Source organism: Eschrichtius robustus, chromosome 1 (genome assembly GCF_028021215.1).
Source record: "Eschrichtius robustus isolate mEscRob2 chromosome 1, mEscRob2.pri, whole genome shotgun sequence".
Classification (NCBI taxonomy): Eukaryota; Metazoa; Chordata; class Mammalia; order Artiodactyla; family Eschrichtiidae; genus Eschrichtius; species Eschrichtius robustus.
The window spans coordinates 43437790-43457469 of NC_090824.1; the positions used below are offsets into that span (position 1 = coordinate 43437790).

The 19680-nt window shown below is 37.7% G+C and overlaps 1 protein-coding gene across 1 annotated transcript in view; it reads left to right on the plus strand.

Annotated features, from left to right (window-relative positions):
• The window catches only part of SLC35F4 (solute carrier family 35 member F4), a 271171-nt gene that overhangs the window by 226104 nt on the left and 25387 nt on the right, over positions 1 to 19680 (plus strand). Inside the window, exon 2 of the mRNA XM_068525947.1 lies at positions 17992 to 18177. Coding sequence (XP_068382048.1) covers positions 17992 to 18177 — 186 coding nt within the window. The remainder of the gene's footprint in view (positions 1 to 17991; positions 18178 to 19680) is intronic.

Consider the following 19680-nt stretch of genomic DNA (forward strand, 5'->3'; position numbering starts at 1 on the left):
CAAGACTGAGTCAAGAAGAAATAGGAAATTTGAGCAGACTGATCAGTAGAAGTGAAAAACATCTATAATGATAATTTTTAAAACTCCCTGCAAACAGAAGTCCAGGACTGGATGGCTTCACTGGGGAAGTCTACCAAACATACAAGGAAGAACTTATATCTATCCTTCTCAAACTACTCCAAAAGGCATTCTATGAAACCACCATCACCCTGATACCAAAACCAGACAAAGACACCACAAAAAAAGGAAATTACAGGCCAATATCTTTGAAGACTAGAGATGCAAAAATCCTCAAGAAAATATTAGCAAAGCAAATCCAACAACACATAAGAAGGATCACACACCATGATCAAGTGGGATTCACTCGAAGGTCACAAGGATTGTTCCACATATGCAAGTCAATCAATGTGATACACCACATCAACAAAAGAAAAGATAAAAAACACGTGATCATCTCAATAGATGCAGAAAAAACGTTTGATAACATTCAGCATCAATTCATAATAAAAACTCTCACCAAAATGGATATAGAGGGAACATATCTCAACATAATAAAGGCTATTTATGACAACCTACAGCCAATATAATATAATTAATGGTGAAAAGCTGAATTTTCCTGCTACATTCAGGAAAAAAGACAAGGATGCCCACTCTCATCACTTCTATTCAACATAGTATTGGAAGTCCCCGTCACAGCAAACCAGAAAAATAAAAGGTATCCAAATTGGAAGGGAAGAGGTAAAATTGTCACTACATGCAGATGACATGATACTGTATATAGAAAACCCCAAAACTACTAGATCTAATAAATGAAATCAGCAAAGTAGCAGGATACAACATTCAGAAATTGGTTCCATTTCTTTACACTAACAATGAAATATCAGAAAGGGAATGTAAAAAAAAATTCCTTTTAAAATCACACCAATAAATAAATAAATCAAATACCCAGGAATAAACCTGACCAAGGAGGTGAAAGACTTACATGCTGAGAACTATGAAACATTAGTAAAGGAAATTCACAGAAATGGAAAGATATCCCATGCTCTTAGATTAGAAGAATTAATATTGTTAAGATGGCAGTACTACCCAAAACAGTCTACAGATTTAATGTGCTCCCTATCAAATTATCCATAACATTTTTCACAGAACTAGAACAAATAATCTAAAAATTTATATGGAACCATAAAAGACCCAGAATTGCCAAAGCAATCCTGAGCAGGAAAATGAAAAGTGGGAGACATAATTCCCACAGACTTCAGACAATACTACAAAGGTATAGTAATCAAAACAGTGTGGTACTGGTACAAAAACAGACATATAGATCAATGGAACAGAATAGAAAGCCCAGAAATAAATCTACACACCTACAGTCGATTAATCTTCAACAAAGGAGGCAAGGATATAAAATGGGGAAAAGACAATCTCTTCAGCAAGTGGTGCTGGGAAAGTTGGACAGCCCCATGTAAATCAATGAAGTTAGAACACACCCTCACACCATGCACAAAAATAAACCTAAAATGGCTTAAAGACTTAAACATAAGACATGACACCATAAAACTCCTAGAAGAGAGTATAGGCAAAACATTCTCTGACATAAGTCATACCAGTATTTTCTTAGGTCTCCCAAGGGAATAGAAATAAAAATAAAAATAAACAAATGGGACCTAACCAAACTTACAAGCTCTTGCACAGTAAAGGAAATCATTAAAAAAAAAAAAAAAAAAAAAAAAAGATAATCTATTCAATGGGAGAAAATATTTGCAAATGATGTGACAGATAAGAGATTAATCTCCAAAATATACAAACAGCTCACACAACAACAAAAAAAACAACCCAATCGAAAAATCGGCAGAAGACCTTAATAGACATATCTCCAAAGACATATAGATGGTCACATGAAAAGATGCTCAACATCACTAGTTATTAGAGAAATGCAAATCAAAACTACAATAACGTATCACCTCACACTGGTCAGAATGGCCATCATCAAAAAATCTACAAAAAATAAATGCTGGAGAGGGTGTGGAGAAAAGAGAACCCTCTTGCACTGTTGGTGGGAATTGATACAGCCACTATGGAGAACAGTATAGAGGTTCCTTAAAAGACTAAAAATAGAACTACCATACAATCCAGCAATCCCACACCTGGCATATACCCAGAGAAAACCATAATTCAAAAAGATACATGCACCCAAATGTTCATAGCAGCACTGGTCACAATAAGCAAGATATGGAAACAACCTAAATGTTCATCGACAGATGAATGGATAAAGAAGATGTGGTACATATATACAATGGAATACTACTCAGCCATAAAAAAGAATGAGATAATGCCATTTGCAGCAACATGGATGCAACTAGTTTATCATACTAAGTGAAATAAGTTAGAAAGAGAAAGACAAATACCATAGGATATCACTTATATGTGGAATCTAAAATATGGCACAAATGAACCTAACTACAAAAGAGAAACAGACTCACAGACATAGAGAACAGACTTGTGGTTGCTGGGGGCGGGGGGGGAGGGAGGGAGAGGGATGGACTGGGAGTTCGGGGTTAGTAGATGCAAACTATTACATTTAGAATGGATAAACAACAAGGCCCTACTGTATAGCACAGGGAACTATATCCAATATCCTAGGATAAACCATAATGAAAAAGAATATTAAAAAAAAAAGAATGTATATATATGTATAACTGAGTCACTTTACTGTACAGCAGAAATTAGCACAACATTGTAAATCAACTATACTTCAATTAAAAAAATTATTAGAACTAATAAATGAATTCAGCAAGGTAGCAGGGTACACAATCAATATACAGAAATCTGCTGTATTTCTTTATACTAACCATGAAATATCAGATAAAGTAAAAAAAAAAATCCTGTTTAAAATTGTGTCAAAAAAAAAAAAAACCTAGGAATAAACCTAACTGAGGATGTGAAAGACCTATATGCTGAGAACTATAAAACACTGATAAAGGAAACTGAAGATGATTCAAAGAGATGAAAAGATACCCCTTGCCCTTGGATTGGAAGAATTAATATTATTAAAATAACCATACTACCCAAAGCAACCTACAGATTTAATGTGATCCCTACCAAATTACCCATGGTATTTTCCACAGAACTAGAACAAATAATCCTAATATTTACACAGAACCACAAAAGACCCAGAATTGCCAAAGCAATCCTGAGGAAAAAGAACAAAGCTGGAGGTATAACTCTCCCAGACTTCAGACAATACTACAAAGCTACAGTAATCAAAACAGTGTGGTACTGGCACAAAAACAGATATATAGATCATGGAACAGAATAGAGAGCTCAGAAATAGTAGGTGTGTGGGTTTAATCTTCAACAAAGGAGACAAGAACATACAATGGAGAAAAGACAGTCTTCAAAAGTGCTGTTGGGAAAACTTGACAGCTTCATGTAAATCAATGAAGTTAGGACGCATCCTCATACTATACACAAAAATAAATTTAAAATGGCTTAAAGACCTAAATATAAGACATAGCACCATAAAACTCCATAAAGCTCCTAGAAAAGAACATAGGCAAAACATTCTTTGACATAAATTGTAGCAATATTTTCTTAGATCAGTCTCCCAAGGGAAAAGAGATAAAAGCAAAAATAAACAAATGAGACCGAATCAAACTTATAAGATTTTGCACAGCAAAGGAAACCATAAACAAATGAATAGGCAACCTATGTACTGTGAGAAAATATTTGCAAACGATATGACTGACAAGGGCTTAATTTCCAAGATATACAGACAGCTCATACAACTCAATATCAAAAACAAACAACCCAATCAAAAAATGGGCAGAAGACCTAAATAGACTTCTCCAAAGAAGACATCCAGATGACCAACAGGCACATGAAAAAAATGCTCAACATCGCTAATTATTAGAAAAATGCAAACCAAAACCACAATGAGGTATCACCATATCAGTCATAATGGCTATCATCAAAAAGTCTACAAGTAATAAATTCTGGAGAGAGTGTGGAGAAAAGGGAACCCTGTTGGTAGCAATGTAAATTGGTGCAACCGCTATGGAAAACAGTCTGGAGGCTCCTTGAAAAACTAAAAATAGAGTTACCATATGATCTAGCAATCCCATTCCTGGGTATGTATCTGGAAAAGATAAAACTCTAATTCAAAAAGATACATGCACCCCAATGTTCATTGCAGTGCTATTCACAATAGCCACGACATGGAAGCAATCTAAATATCCATCAACAGGGACTTCCCTGGTGGTCCAGTGGTAAAGAAACCACTTTACAATGCAGGGGATGTGGGTTCGATCCCTGGTCAGGGAACTAATATCCCACCTGCCATGGGGCAACTAAGCCCGCTTGCCACAACTACTGAGCTTGCGTGCCTCAATTAGAGCCCGTGTGCTAAAAACTACAGAGCCCATGCACTCTGGAACCTGCACACCACAACTACAGAGCCCACATGCCCTGGAGCCTGCACGCCACAACTAGAGAAGAGAAAACCCACACGCCACAACCAGAGAGAAGCCTGTGCACCGCAACGAAAGATCCCACATGCCTCAGTGAAGATCCTGCATGCCGTAGCTAAGACCTGATGCAGCCAAAAATAAATAAATAAATAAATAAATAAATAAATAAATAATAAATCTTTTTTAAAAAAGGAAATGAATATGGTAGATTAAAAAAAAAATGTCCATTAACAGATGAATGGATAAAGAAGATGTGGTATATATATGTGTGTGTATATACACACACACACACACACATATACACACAATGGAATATTATTCAGCCATAAAAAGAATGAAATATTGCCATTTTCAGCAACATGGATGGACGTAGAGATTATCATACTAAGTGAAGTCAGGCAGAAAGACAAATATTATATGATATCATTTATATGTGGAATCTAAAAAAATAATAAAAATCAGCTTATTTGCAAAACAGAAAGACTCACAGACATAGAAAACAAACTTATGGTTACCAACGTGGAAAAAGGAGGGAAGAGATAAATTAGGAGACTGGAATAACAGATACACACCACTATATATAAAATAGATAAACAACAAGGATTTACTGTATAGCAGAGGGAACTATATTCAACATCTTGTAATAACCTATAATGGAGAAGAATCTGAAGCTGTACATCTGAAACTAACATAATATTGTAAATCAACTATAATTAAATTTTTAAAAAAAGAAGAAATTTTGGCAAATTCCATATGGTCTTCTCTGAAAATCTAACCAATGCTGATGACAGTATTCCTTTACTAGAAGGAATATTTACTGCCATTGGAAGTCAATGGAATATGAGACAACAAGCTGAAATACAGCTTTTCACATAATCTTTTGTTGAATTATTGATGTTTTCTTTCTTTTTATAAGACAAAATGTCACAGTAAAAATTAGGGTTTCCAACCAATTCCAAGTCAAAATTCAGGATTACATTTCTGTCTTTGATGTTTTGTCAGTGATTACAACAGCTTCACAGATATTTAAAAGAAACAAACTAATAAAAGTTTAGCTGAAAATCGTCAAAGGTAGTTTTATGTTTAAAATAAAACTTGCAAGAGACTGATTGGAAGAATCATCAATTAAAGAAGCTTAATGCTAGAAGATCACGTGGTCCAACCCCTGATTTTGTGATTATAATATTATTGTAGAAACATGGATATCAGATGCCTTCTTTGCCCCTCCTACACCTGCCTCTCGCAGTAGAACTCTAGGGGCTACAAAACAGACTTTCTTGTTCTCTGGTTTCAATTTAATAACCAATGGGGAGTCCCTATAGGATATCAAAGGAAGGGAGTATTATCAGGATCCCCCAGATGAATGCCTACCTTAATGAAAAGTCATAACTCATGTCAGGCAACCCTCTTCTTCCAGGTTTTTCTAATCACTCCCTCCCCTTGTCCTTTCGGGCCCAAGTGCAGTAAGAGCTGTTGCTAAACCTGGGTACTGCCCTACCCACTCTGGTTTCTCACCCACAGTGGTTCTCAAATTTTAGCTTGCATTGGAATCGCCTGGTGGGCTCCTTAAACCCAGGTTACTAGTTACCCCCATGGCAAAGTTTCTGATTCATATGTCTGAGATGGCTGCTGATAATTTGCATTTTTAAGAAGCTCCCAGGTGATGCTAGAAGCACTGCCCTATAGCCCTGTACCTTGACCACTTTTTAATAAATTATCCTAATTTGAGTTTGTTATCTCTTCCTTCTGGAACCTTGACTAATATAAATGGCTAAAAAAAAAAAAAAAAATTTGTTGAAAATAGACAAAGTTTGTTGTATGATTAAACATGATTTTCAGGTGCTTGTTTGAAAAATCTTTAAATCAAAGAAGAGAAAGCTGTAGGGATTTAGGAAATCATTTTGTCCAATTATTAAATTTCAGAGCAGAAGAAATGCAGACAAAGAGAGGTCAAGTGATTTATCAGCCACTTGGTGTCCTGCTTTTCAGGGAAGCCTTTTCAGGATACTACTCTGCTTCTTATCATATAGCAGCTCTTACCCCTCTCACCCCACCTCCCTCTCCCCTCCCCTGGATTGCGTAATTGCCTTCTGTGTTTCCATTATCTCCGTCTTTAGGTTTGGGCGCCGGTGGTACATGTGGTGTTTCAGGTAATCACCATAGTTTGGGGCAACGCAGGATAAGATCTGTAGCTGTTTTCAGCATAGGGCTTAGTAGAACCAAATGTTTCATTGATGTTTTGTGCTGATGGGAAATAAGAGTCAATGGCAGGACCCTTGTTTGAATAATAGAGTCTGGTCTATCCATTATCTTCCAAGTCATCTTGCACTCAGTCACACAGAAACTCACCTGACACTTTGCTTCTCTCTCACCTACTTTCCAAAGACCTTTTCCCAATTAATCTTTATCAGCTTGGCTTTTCAAGTTGTTATCTGAGACCCCCACCCCTTGTCCTCCATCTGTTTAGGCAGTTGCTTTACTCAGCAGCTGTAGTTCTTTGCCCTTTTTGCTTTGAAGTTTCTAAGTGGAAACCCAGGGCACTGTCTGCCCAGCTCCACCCATACTTTCCTGGGAGCTGCAGCCTGTTGCAGTGTTCTCTGGTGACAGAAATTGGACCAGGAATCAGTAAGAGATACAGGTTCTTTCTTCAAGATTTTTTGACTACGGGCAGCTAGATTTCTCCCAGGAGGCTAAAGCTATGAGACTGGAAACTTGGGGGCTTTGAACAACCAGGTTTTCTGCAGAGAAAGGCAGGTGGCAGCCAAGTGAGGAGAAATGAATCTGGCATCCAGCAGTGAGAAATGGGGGTGCTGTTCAGCTACACCATGCCCTGGGTTCCAGCTGTTCCTGAGGATTAGGACATCCCTGGCCACCCTACCCTTTGATTGCTAAACTCATAAAAACTCCCCATTTTTGCTAAACCAGTTCAGTTTGGATTTCTATTTCATGAAGTCAAACATTGTGAGTGATAAAATAGTACAAATGGTCATTTCTGTTTACCTGATCATTATTAGTAATAACAGTATACATTTCTTGAGTATGTTCTATGGACCATTTAATCCATACAACACTCCTCAGATGTGGGTAGAACAGGAGAGAAAACTGGGGCTGAGAGAGATTACATGGCCATCTTCTGGCTCAATGTTGTGCAACTATACATGGCTGGGCCAGATTCCTACCAGGTATCCCCAGATTTAAACAACCTGTGTTCTTAACCACTATGTTCTCTCTGAATCTCAATTATACCAAAGTTCCTTTTCAAGTAACAGGCAAGGATAGAAGGATGGGATTTTCAGTGCTCTTTTGTACTCAGAATTCAGCATCGTAGAGTTGAGCACCTTACCATTAAGTTTCATAGCATACACTTTCCAACTCTTGAGTATTTGCTCTACAATTTTCTCTGACTCAGCATAAAATTCTGCCTGGCCAAGTCCTGCTCATCCTTCAAAGCCCCATAGAACCTTTCCTACTCCAGGCTGAATAAATCACTCACTCCCTTTCTTCCTGCTCTCCTGTTCACATTATAGTTAACGGGTTACATGTCTGACTCCAATACTATGTCGAGAGTTCCATGAAGTCATGGACCATGTATTCATCATTTGTCTAACTCCTGTTCCTTACACAATACCTGCCTTAGAATAGGTGCTTAATAACTACTTGTTGAGTTAAATTGATTTGGGAAGCATGCAGAGCCTAACCAGTGCAGATGAAGAAACCATATTCTTATGCCTGGACAATTATGAAAAATGGCACAAGATGGACCAAACACAATGGCTCAGGTGAGCAGATGTCTTTACAAGGGGCCGGGGACCATCTAGTGTGACTAATGGGAGACTTCCAATCCTTCACTCCTAATGCAGTTTATCCTCAATACCTGTCAAAGTCTGAACACTGTTCACTAACTGAATTTGCAATACCCAGGCACTCACTGTGGCATATAAAATACAATATAAATATGATTTATTTATGATCCTTGACTGTATCCCAGGTGACATTCTGAATATTTATTTTTGTCGGGGCTGGCTTTATATTAATTGATAGTACAAGACCATATAACATGGGCCAGCGTCTTCATTTCCAGGACCTGAGATGACTGTTTCATGGACTAAGCTCTGAACATGCCTCTGGGCCTGGCTCTGAGTTTAAATTTGCCTTTTTAGGACAACGGTTTAAATGTCTCCAGTGGCTCAGCTATTCTCGGGTCTCTTCCATGAATCAGCAAGTGGGAGGCAGCTGGCAGCTGGCAATGAGATTTGAGCTATATTGCATAAGGACCAGGAGATAGAGAAGCCAGGACATAACACTGCAGTGAAAATGAGGAAGAAAGAGAAATCACTGGTTTGGCTTACAAATTCAACACTTGCTAGCTGCATGTGATTTACCAACTTTTTAGTGACTATGGCCAATATTTTATCTCAACCCCATCTCAACTTGGTACTCAACCCATTTTTGGACTTCCTCCTTTCCACCTACAACTGCTGAGTAATCACAAAATGAAACCTGACACTCACCTAAGAAAACACAAGAAGGCACACCTCATGTAAACATAAATTATAAAAGATACCTGAAAGATAAATTAAAAATTACTCTTGGAGTATCTGAGTGTCACCCCTCTTGAAGAACATGAATAAATGAGAGTTCCCTGAATTTTAGACAGCCTCTTTTAATTGAATTTAAAATATTCAATTAGAAACATAACTGTGAGGCACAAGATGGCAGAGTAGGAAGACCCTGAGCTCTTCTCCTCTCACAGGCACACCAAAATCACAGTTATTAACAGAACAGCCATCAATGAAAAAAAACAGGACGTACCAGAAAAAATATTCTGCGACTAAAAATATAAAGAAGGAACCAAAATGAGACAGCAGGAGGGGCGGAGTAGCAATATAGACAAATCCCATACCCGCAGGTGGGCAATCCACGAACAGGAGAATAATTACAACTGCAGAGGTTCTCCCAAAGGAGTGAGAGGGCTGAGCCCTACTTCAGGCTCCCCAGCCCAGGGGTCCTGTACTGGGAAGACAAGCCCCCAGAGCATTTGGCTTTGAAGACCACAGGGCTTATTTTGGGAGTCCCAGAGGCCAGGGAGAAATAGAGACTTTATTCTTAAGGGGCTCACACAAAGTCTCACATGCTCTGGAACCCAGGGTAGAAGCAGTAATTTGGTAGGAGCTTGGGTCAGACCTACCTTCTGAGCTCTAGAGAGTCTCCTGGAGAGGCAGGAGATAACTCCAATTCACCCTGGGGACATAGAATCCCGGCAATCATTTTGGGGAGCTTCTTCTACCACATGGTAACACCATTCTGGAATCTTCCTTCTAGATTATTACCACAGAACCCAGTCCCACTGCAGCCCAACAGTCTGCAAGCACCAGTACTGAGATGCCTCAGGGCAAGCAGTTAACTGGACACTGACACAGCTCCACCTACCAGCAGACAAGCTGCCTTAAGACCCCCTGGGTCCACAGCCACCTCTGGACATGGCCCTCCTCACCAGAGGGCCCAGGATCTGTCCCCACACACCAGTGCACAGGCAATAGACCCAAGACCCCCAGGGCCTCCAGCCAGAGACCATGTGGGGCCCAGGCCCCACCCGCCAGTGAGCCTGTCCTAGCCTCAGACCCAGCTGTACCCACCAGCAGGCAGACACCAGCCACAAAAAACCCAGCAACATCCCAGTCTGTGGACTAGGCCTGCCCTGGAACTGGCTGGGCCTGGTCCCTGCCCACTAGGAGGCCAACACAAGCTTCAAGACACCAGCCCCCGTAGCCAACCATGTCAGGAATCAGCCCACCTACCAGAGATCTGACACCTGCTCTGGTACCCCTAGGCCCTGCAACCAGACCCCAGGACATGGCTCTGTCCACCAGTAGGCTGGCACAAGCCCCAGGACCTGGCTTCATCCACCAGTAGGTGGGCAACAGCCCCAGGTTCTCCTGGATCCTGACTCTTCCCACCAGTAACACAGCACTAGCCCTGGGACCTCTAGGGTTCTGCAGTCAGCTGCCTCATGACCAGACCCCACCATCCAGCAGCTGACAACCTCTGTACAAGGCAGGACCTGGCAACCAACCAGACCAGGGCCAAATAAACCTACCAGACCACTGGTGTAGTCAGCTTGCCACAACAGAAATACCCACACAGTCCTCATAGAAGGAACCCCTAGAGCATATAGCTCTGGTGACAAGAGGGGAGTTTGCTATTGGGACTCATAGGATGTCTCCTACAGAAGGCCACTTCTCCAAAGTCAGGAAATATAAACAACTTACCAGGTACATAAAAATAAAAATAGCAAGTTAGGCAAAATGAGGTGACAGAGGAACGTATTCCAAATGAAGGAACAAGATAAAACTCCAGAAGAAGAACTAAGTGAAGTGGAGACAGGCAATCTACCTGAGAAAGAGTTCAGGATAGTGATCATAAAGATGATCAAAGAAATTAGGAGAAGAATGGATGCACAGAGTGAGAAGTTAGAAGTTTTTAACAAAGAGTTAGAAAACATTAAAGAATAAATATAAAGAGATGAAGAATACAATAACTGAAATGAAAAAATACACTAGAAGGAATCAACAGTAGACTAAATGATACAGAGGAACAGAACAACGAGCTGGAAGACAGAGTAGTGGAAATCACTTATGCTGAACAGAAAAAAGAATAAAAAGAAATGAGGACAATTTAGAGACCTCTGGGACAACATCAAGTGCACTAATGTTTGCACTATAGGCGTCCAAAAAGGAGAAGAGAGACAGAAAGGGGTTGAGAACATAGTTGAAGAGATAATAGCTGAAAACCTCCCTAACCTGGGAAAGGAAACAGACATTCAAATCCAGGAAGTACAGAGAGTACCATACAAGATTAACCCAAAGAGGAACACACCAAGACATATTGTAAATAAAATGGCAAAAATTGAAGATAGAGAATATTAAAAGCTTCAAGAGAAAAGCAACACTTTATGTACAAGGGAACTCATGCAAGGTTATCAGCTGACTTTTCAGCAGAAACTCTGCAAGCCAGAAGGGTGTGGCACAATATTTTTAAAGTGATGAAAGTGAAAAACCTACAACGAAGAATACTCTACTCAGCAAGGTTCTCGTTCAGATTTGATAGAGAGATAAAAAGCTTCACAGACAAGCAAAAGCTAAAAGAGTTCAGCACCACTAAACCAGCTTTAAAAGAGATGTTAAAGGAATTGCTCTAAGCAAAAAAAGAACACAGTGAGAAACATGAAAATCATGTGCGGAGAAAGCTCATCGGTAAAGGCAAATGCACAGTAAAGGTAGGAAATCATCCCTCACAAAGCCAGTAGGAATATTAAAAGACAAAAGTAGTAAAATCATCTATATTCAAAATAAGCAATAATTGTGAGGGGAGGAGAGTAAAATGCAGGGTTGTTGGAATGCATTTGAAATTAAGAAATCAGCAACTTAAAACAATCATGCATATATATAGATTGCTATATAAAAACCTCATGGTAACCAAAAACCAAAAGTCTATACTAGATACACACACAAAAAAGAAAAAGATAACACTAAAGATAGTCATCAAATCACAAGACATGAGAAAAAAGAATAAAGGAATTAAAAAAAAAAAAAGACCTACAAAAACAACCCAGAAACAATTAACAAAATGGCAATAAGAACATACATGTAAATAATTACTTTAAATGTAAATGGACTAAATGCTCCAATCAAAAGATATAGAGAAAAGAAATGAGAAAAAAAAACGATTACATGGAGACTAAACATGCTACTAAAAAACCAACGGGTCAATGAGGAAATCAAAAAGAAAATTAAAAAATATCTTGAGACACATGACAGTGAAAACAAAACCATACAAAATTTATGGGATGCAGCAAAAGCAGTTCTTAGAGGGAAGTTAATAGTGATACAGGCCTTCCTCAAAGAAACAAGAAAAATCTCAAATAAACAACCTAACCTACCAACTAAAAGAATCAGAAAAACAAGAACAAACAAAACCTAAATTCAGCAGAAGAAAGGTAATAATAAAGATCAGGGAGGAAATAAATAAAATAGGGATTTAAAAAAACAATAGAAAAAAATCAATAAAACCAAGAGCTGGTTCTTTGAAAGGGTAAAGAAAATTGACAAACCTCTGGCCAGGCTCATCAAGAAGAAAAGAGAGAGAACCAAAATAAGCAAAATAAGAAATGAAAAAGGAAAAGTCTCAACCACAGAAATACAAAAAACCATAAGAGAATACTATGAACAATTATATGCCAACAAATTTGACAACCTAGAAGAAATGGACAACCTTCTAGAAACATAGAGCCCACCAAAACTGAATCAAGAAGAAGGAGATAATTTGAACAGACCAATCACTAGAAGTGAAATAGAATCTGTAATAATAAAAAAACTCCCTGCAAACAAAAGTCCAGGACCAGATGGCTTCACAGGTGAATTCTACCAAACATACAAAGAACTTATATTTACCAATTCTTCTCAAACTCTTCTGAAAGATTGAAGAGAAGGGAACATTCCCAAAAACATTCTGTGAAGCCACGATCATCCTGATACCAAAAGCAAACTATTACAGACTATTACATTTAGAATGGACAAAGACAAAGATACCACCAAGAAAGAAATTACAGGACAATATCTTTGATGAATATAGATGCAAAAATTCTGAACAAAATATTAGCAAACTGAATCCAAAAACACATAAAAAAAAATCATACACCATGACCAAGTGGGATTCGTCCCAAGTTCACAAGGATGGTTCAACATACACAAATCAATCAATGTAATACACCACATTAACAAAAGAAAATTTAAAAACCACATGACCATCTCAATAGATGCAGAAAAAGCACTTGAAAAAATTCAACATCAATTCATGATTAAAAACTCTTACCAAAGTGGGTATACAGGGGACATATCTCAACATAATAAAAGCTATTTATGACAAACCCACAGCCAATACAATACTCAACAGTGAAAAGCTGAAAGTCTTTGCACTAAAATCTGGAACTAGACAAGGATGCCCACTCTCACCACTTCTGTTCAACATAGTATTGGAAGTCCTAGCCACAGCAGTCAAACAAGAAAACAAATAAAAGGTATCCAGATTGGAGGGGAAGAGGTAAAATTGTCACTACATGAAGACGACATGATACTATATATAGAAAACCCTAAGGACCCACACAAAAACTACTAGATCTGATAAATGAATTCAGCAAAGTAGCAGGATACAAGATTAACATTCAGAAATTGGTTGCATTTCTTTACACTAACAATGAAAATCAGAAAGAGAATGTAAAAAAAAAAAGAACAATTCCTTTTAAAATCGCACACACAAAAAAACCTAGGAGTAAACCTGACCAAGGAGGTGAAAGACTTACATGCTGAGAACTATGAAACATTAGTAAAGGAAATTAAAGAGGATTCAAAGAAATGGAAAGATATCCCATACTCTTGGATTGGAAGAATTAATATTATTAAAATGGCAATATTACCCAAAACAATCTACAGATTTAATGCAATCCCTATCAAATTATCCATAACATTTTTCACAGAACTAGAACAAATAATCTAAAAATTTATATGGAACCATAAAAGACCCAGAATTGCCAAAGCAATCCTGAGGGGGAAAATAAAACACAGGAGACATAACTCCCCCAGACTTCAGACAATACTACAAAGGTATAGTAATCAAAACAGTGTGGTACTGGTACAAAAACAGACATATAGATCAGTGGAACAGAATAGAAATAAATCCGCACACCTACAGTCAATTAATCTTCAACAAAGGAGGCAAGAATATAAAATGGGAAAAAAAGACAACCTCTTCAGCAAGTGGTGCTGGGAAAGTTGGACAGCCTCATGTAAATCAATGAAGTTAGAACACACCCTCACACCATGCACAAAAATAAACTCAAAATGGCTTAAAGACTTAAACATAAGACATGACACCATAAAACTCCTAGAAGAGAGCATAGGCAAAACATTCTCTGACATAAATCGTACCAATGTTTTGTTAGGTCAGTCTCCCAAGGCAATAGAAATAAAAATAAACAAATGGGACCAAACCAAACTTACAAGCTCTTGCACAGTAAAGGAAATCATTAAAAAACAAAAACAAAAATAAACACAAAAAGATAACCTACAGAATGGGAGAAAATATTTGCAAATGATGTGCCAGATAAGGGATTAATCTCCAAAATATATAAACAGCTCACACAACTCAACAATAAGAAAACAATCCAATTGAAAAATCGGCAGAAGACCTTAATAGACATTTCTCCAAAGAAGACATACAGATGGCCAGTAGGCACATGAAAATGTGCTCAACATCACTAATTATTAGAGAAATGCAAATCAAAACTACAATGAGGTACCACCTCACACTGGTCAGAATGGCCATCATTAAAAAGTCTACAAATAACAAATGCTGGAGAGGGTGTGGAGAAAAGGGAACCCTTCTACACTGTTGGTGGGAATGTAAGTTGGTGCAGCCACTATGGAAAACGGTAGGGAGGTTCCTCAGAAAACCAAAAATAGAACTACCATATGATCCAGCAATCCCACTCCTGGGCATATAACTGGACAAAACTATAATTCAACAGATACATTCACCTCTGTGTTTCTAGCAGCATTATTCACAATAGCCAAAACTTGGAGACAACCTAAATGTCCGTCTACAGATGAATAGATAAAGAAGTGGTACATATATACAATGGGATACTACTCAGCCATAAAAAAAGAACAAAATAATGCCATTTGCAGCAACATGGATGTGACTAGAGGTCATCATACTAAGTAAAGTAAGTCAGAAAGAGAAAGACAAATACCATACGATATCACTTATTATGCAGAATCTAAAATGTGACACAAATGAACCTATCTACAAAACAGAAACAGACTCACAGGCAGAGATCAGACTTGTGGTTGCCAAGGGGTTGGGGAGAGGGATGGACTGGGAGTTTGGGGTTAGTAGATGCAAACTATTACATTTAGAATGGACAAACAACAAGGTCCTACTGTATAGCACAGGGAACTATATCCAATCTCCTGAGATAAACCCTAATGGAAAAGAATATTAAAAAAAAAAGAATGTATATATGTGTATAACTGAGTCACTTTGCTGTACAGCAGAGATTGGCACAAACTGTAAATCAACAATATTTCAATTTAAAAAAGTATTATTAAAAAAAAAAAAAAAAGATGTAGAGTGGCTGAATGGATCCAAAACCAAGACCTACAAGAAACTCACTTCATATCCAAAGACATAAACAGATTGAAAGTGAGAGATGGAAAAAGGTACCCATGCCAATGGAAATCAAAAGAAAGCCAGGGTAGCAATACTTTCATCAGACAAAATAGAATTAAAATAGAGTTAAAGTAGAGACTGTTACAAGAGACAAAAAAGGACACTACATAATGATCAAGGGATCAATCTAAGAAGATATAACAATTGTAAATATACATGCACCCAACATAGGGGCACCTAAATACATAAAAGCAAATATTAACAGACATAAATGGACAAATCAACAATAACATAATACTAATAGGGGACTTTAACACCCCACTTACATCAATGGACAGATCATTCAGACAGAAAATCAACAAGGAAACACTGGCCTGAAGTGACATATTAGACAAGATGAAATTAACAGATACATATAGAGAGAGAACATTTGTCCAAAAGCAGCAGAATACACATTCTTGTCAAGTGCATATGGAACATTCTCCAGGATAGATCACATGCTAGGCCACAAAATCAAGCCTCGGTATATTTAAGAAAATTGAAATCATATCACCATCTTCTCTAACAACAACACTATGAGACTAGAATTCAACTACAAGAAAAAAACTGCAAAAAGCACTGACATGTAGAGGTAAACAATATGCTACTAAACAACCAATGAATCACTAAAGAGATCAAATAGGAAATAAAAAAATACCTGGAGACAAATGAAAACAAAAACACAATGACTCAAAATCTATGGGACTCAGCAAAAGCGGTTCTAAGAAGAAAGTTTATAGCTATACAAGCTTACCTCAGGAAAGAAAACATTTCAAATAAACGATCTAATTTTACACCTAAAGGAGCTAGAAAGCAAAGAACAAACAAAACCCATTAGTAGAAGGAAATAAATCATAAAGATCAGAGCAGAAATAAATGAAATAGAGGCTAAAAAAATTGAAAAGATCAATGAAACTAAGAGCTATTTCTTTGAAAAGATAAACAAAATTGATAAACCTTTAGCCAGACTCATGAAGAAAAAGAGAGGGTCCAAATCAATAAAATCAGAAATGAAAAAGGAGAAGTTACAATGGACACGGCAGAAATACAAAGGATCATAGTTGCTATGAGCAACTATATGCAAATAAAACGGACAACCTAGAAGAAATTCATAATTATGTACAATCTCCCAAGTCTAAACCAGGAAGAAATAGAAAATATAAACAGCCTAATTACCAGTAATGAAATTGAATCAGTAATAAAAAAAAAAAAATCTCCCAGTAAACAAAAGTCCAGGACCAGGTGGCTTCACAGGTGAATACTACCAAACATTTAGAGAATAATTAACACCTATCTTTCTTAAATTATTCAAAAAAATTTGCAGAGGCAGGAACACTTCCAAACTCATTCTGTGATGTCAGCGTCACCCTGATACCAAAGCCAGACAAAGATATAGCAAAAAAAGAACATTGCAGGCCAATATCACAGATGCAAAAACGTAGATGCAAAAGTCCTCAACAAAATATTAGCAAACCAAATCCAACAATACATCAAAAGGATAATACACCATGATCAGGTGGTATTTATCCCAGGGATGCAAGGGTTTTTCAATATCTGCAATGTGATACACCACATTAACAAATTGAAGGATAAAAACCATATGATCATCTCAATAGATGCAGAAAAAGCTTCTGACAAAATTCAACTTCCACTTATCATTAAAAATTCTCCAGAAAGTGGGAATAGAGTGAACTTACCTCAACATAATAAAGGGCATATATGACAAACCCACAGCTAACATCATTCTCAACAGTGAAAAAGCTGAAAGTATTCCACTCTCACTACTTTTATTCAACATATTGGAAGTCCTAGCCAGAGCAGGGAGACACAACAAAGTTGGATTTTAGTGATCAATCTGATGGAAAAGTGTATAGTGGATTTAATAGGAGACCCTGCTGGCAGTCTTACCAGTTAGGAATTCAACAGTCAGCCTTACGAAGAAAAGGGAGGAAGCAAGCATATCATCACTTTGCTTTCCTTGAGGTAAACTGTTTGACTGTGATAACAGTTCTAATTCAGAACAGATATGTCAACCCAAACACCATTTTCTAATGTTCATTTCCAGTTAATGGATTTATCTAAAAAGACCCTTTGTCTTAGGGACACAGACCTTGCCAACATAGCATTCTCTTTTTAGGACCCCCTTTTTTAAAATTAGAAATGAACTCAATGAATGTTCCATATATTTTACTGCCAAGGCATTTAAAAATCTGTTTTCCTTCAGGAAATTCTCAAACTGGTATGAACTCTTTCTTCCCAGGTACCTCCAGATCATCAGTTACTCGATGTAAACCAGGAGCCAACTGCCCCAGTTCACACAGCAGCGTCAGCAGACAACTGTCCCCTCTGTCTGTCACCGAAGATTCTTCTGCTCCTATTCTTGAACTTCAGAGTCGAGGATCCTCTGGAGTTTGTGGACATAGAGCCGAGAGGCAGAACAGATCAGGTATGTGGGTAACCTCCTCTTAAATAACAGTATATTTGGTAAGCTTCTAGCCAGCAATGAAAGATCTCACCATTGGCACAGAACGTAGAGATGTTACATGGACTCTCAGGAGTGCATGTGGGGAAAGTTGATCAAGTGGGAGGAGAAGGAAGAAAGGAAATGTGCAGATATAATCCATTAATGATGTACGGTGTACAGTGTAGCAGAGAAATAATACCAAAACCTATAATTGGAGGGCTTAACAGTGACTTCTAATGAAGTTTATAAGGAAACTAGTTTTCTCATCTTCAAGATGTCAAAAGCCAGCATCTTTTACCTCAATCCTGGGATTTAGTAATAGCACACTGTACCCATTCTGAGAAGAATAAAAGTACCAGTAAAATCACAGACTCTGCTCTTGTCTTTATGAGGACTGCCAGTCCTTGGAGCCCTTCTAGTTTTCCCAATTTTACACCTCCCTCAGGACACTTCAGTTGTCTCCCTGATCAGCATTTACTATTAAATCAAGACCTTCGGCATTTCCTCACATCTGCCTGACCACTTACCAACTCCTGGGTGACTTGGTTACTGGAATTGCTAGATAAATTTCCTTACTATATCCATGGGTTTCCCAGCAAACTTATCATTTTAAAATGCAGCTGGGTCCACTAGGCTGCTGCCCAATACTGTTACATGTTGGTGGTGGACATCGTACTGCCTTCCCCAGAGATGCTGTCAAGCTCTGAGTCCTTACTCACTTCCTCTCATCATCTGACCACACTTCTACTTTCCTGAAAAGACTAAAACAATTGTGTGCTAAGAGATGCTTTCCTCTCTGCCTCAAAATGTCTCTGTTCTCTTGTTTGCGAATTTGCTAATTACCATCATTGTGGGGACCACCTTTGATTTTTGTGTTTGCTACCATTCTGATGTTGACTCCTTCTGCATCCATGATCACCTTCTCTCCATCTCTTCCACCTACATTTTCAATCTCTCCTTCTCCGTTTATTCCTTCAGCTTGGGCAGCAACATATTAAAATCTCTTGCATCCTTAAAATCAATAGTGACAACAGCAAAAACAACAAAATACTCTATTCAAAATAAGTGGGTAGTGAAAAAAACCTGAAAAAAAATCCCCTCAAACTTTGAGAACACTAGCTTTAAAAAATAAACAGAAGAGAAATGGTAATTCAGGGGACTCAGGTAAACAAAGGTATAGAGGAAGTATGAAAGCCTCTTGTAGGGTCCTACTTATTTGATAAGAGGTTTTATATGAGAAAAGATTTTTTCAAAAAATGACAATATTTTAAAATGGAATCTCAGCAACTATGGACCCCAAGGCTAAAACTCTTTTTTAGAAAGTGAAGAAAATCACATGTTAAATCTTCAGAAAGTTTTAATTGGCTTTAGTAAGTTACAGTAATATTCTTATCATCCCAGTTATCTGCAGAACAGTATGTTCCAGTTAATTAAATATGGTTAATAAATTTGCCCTACCTATCATATACAGATTACAAATCTTAA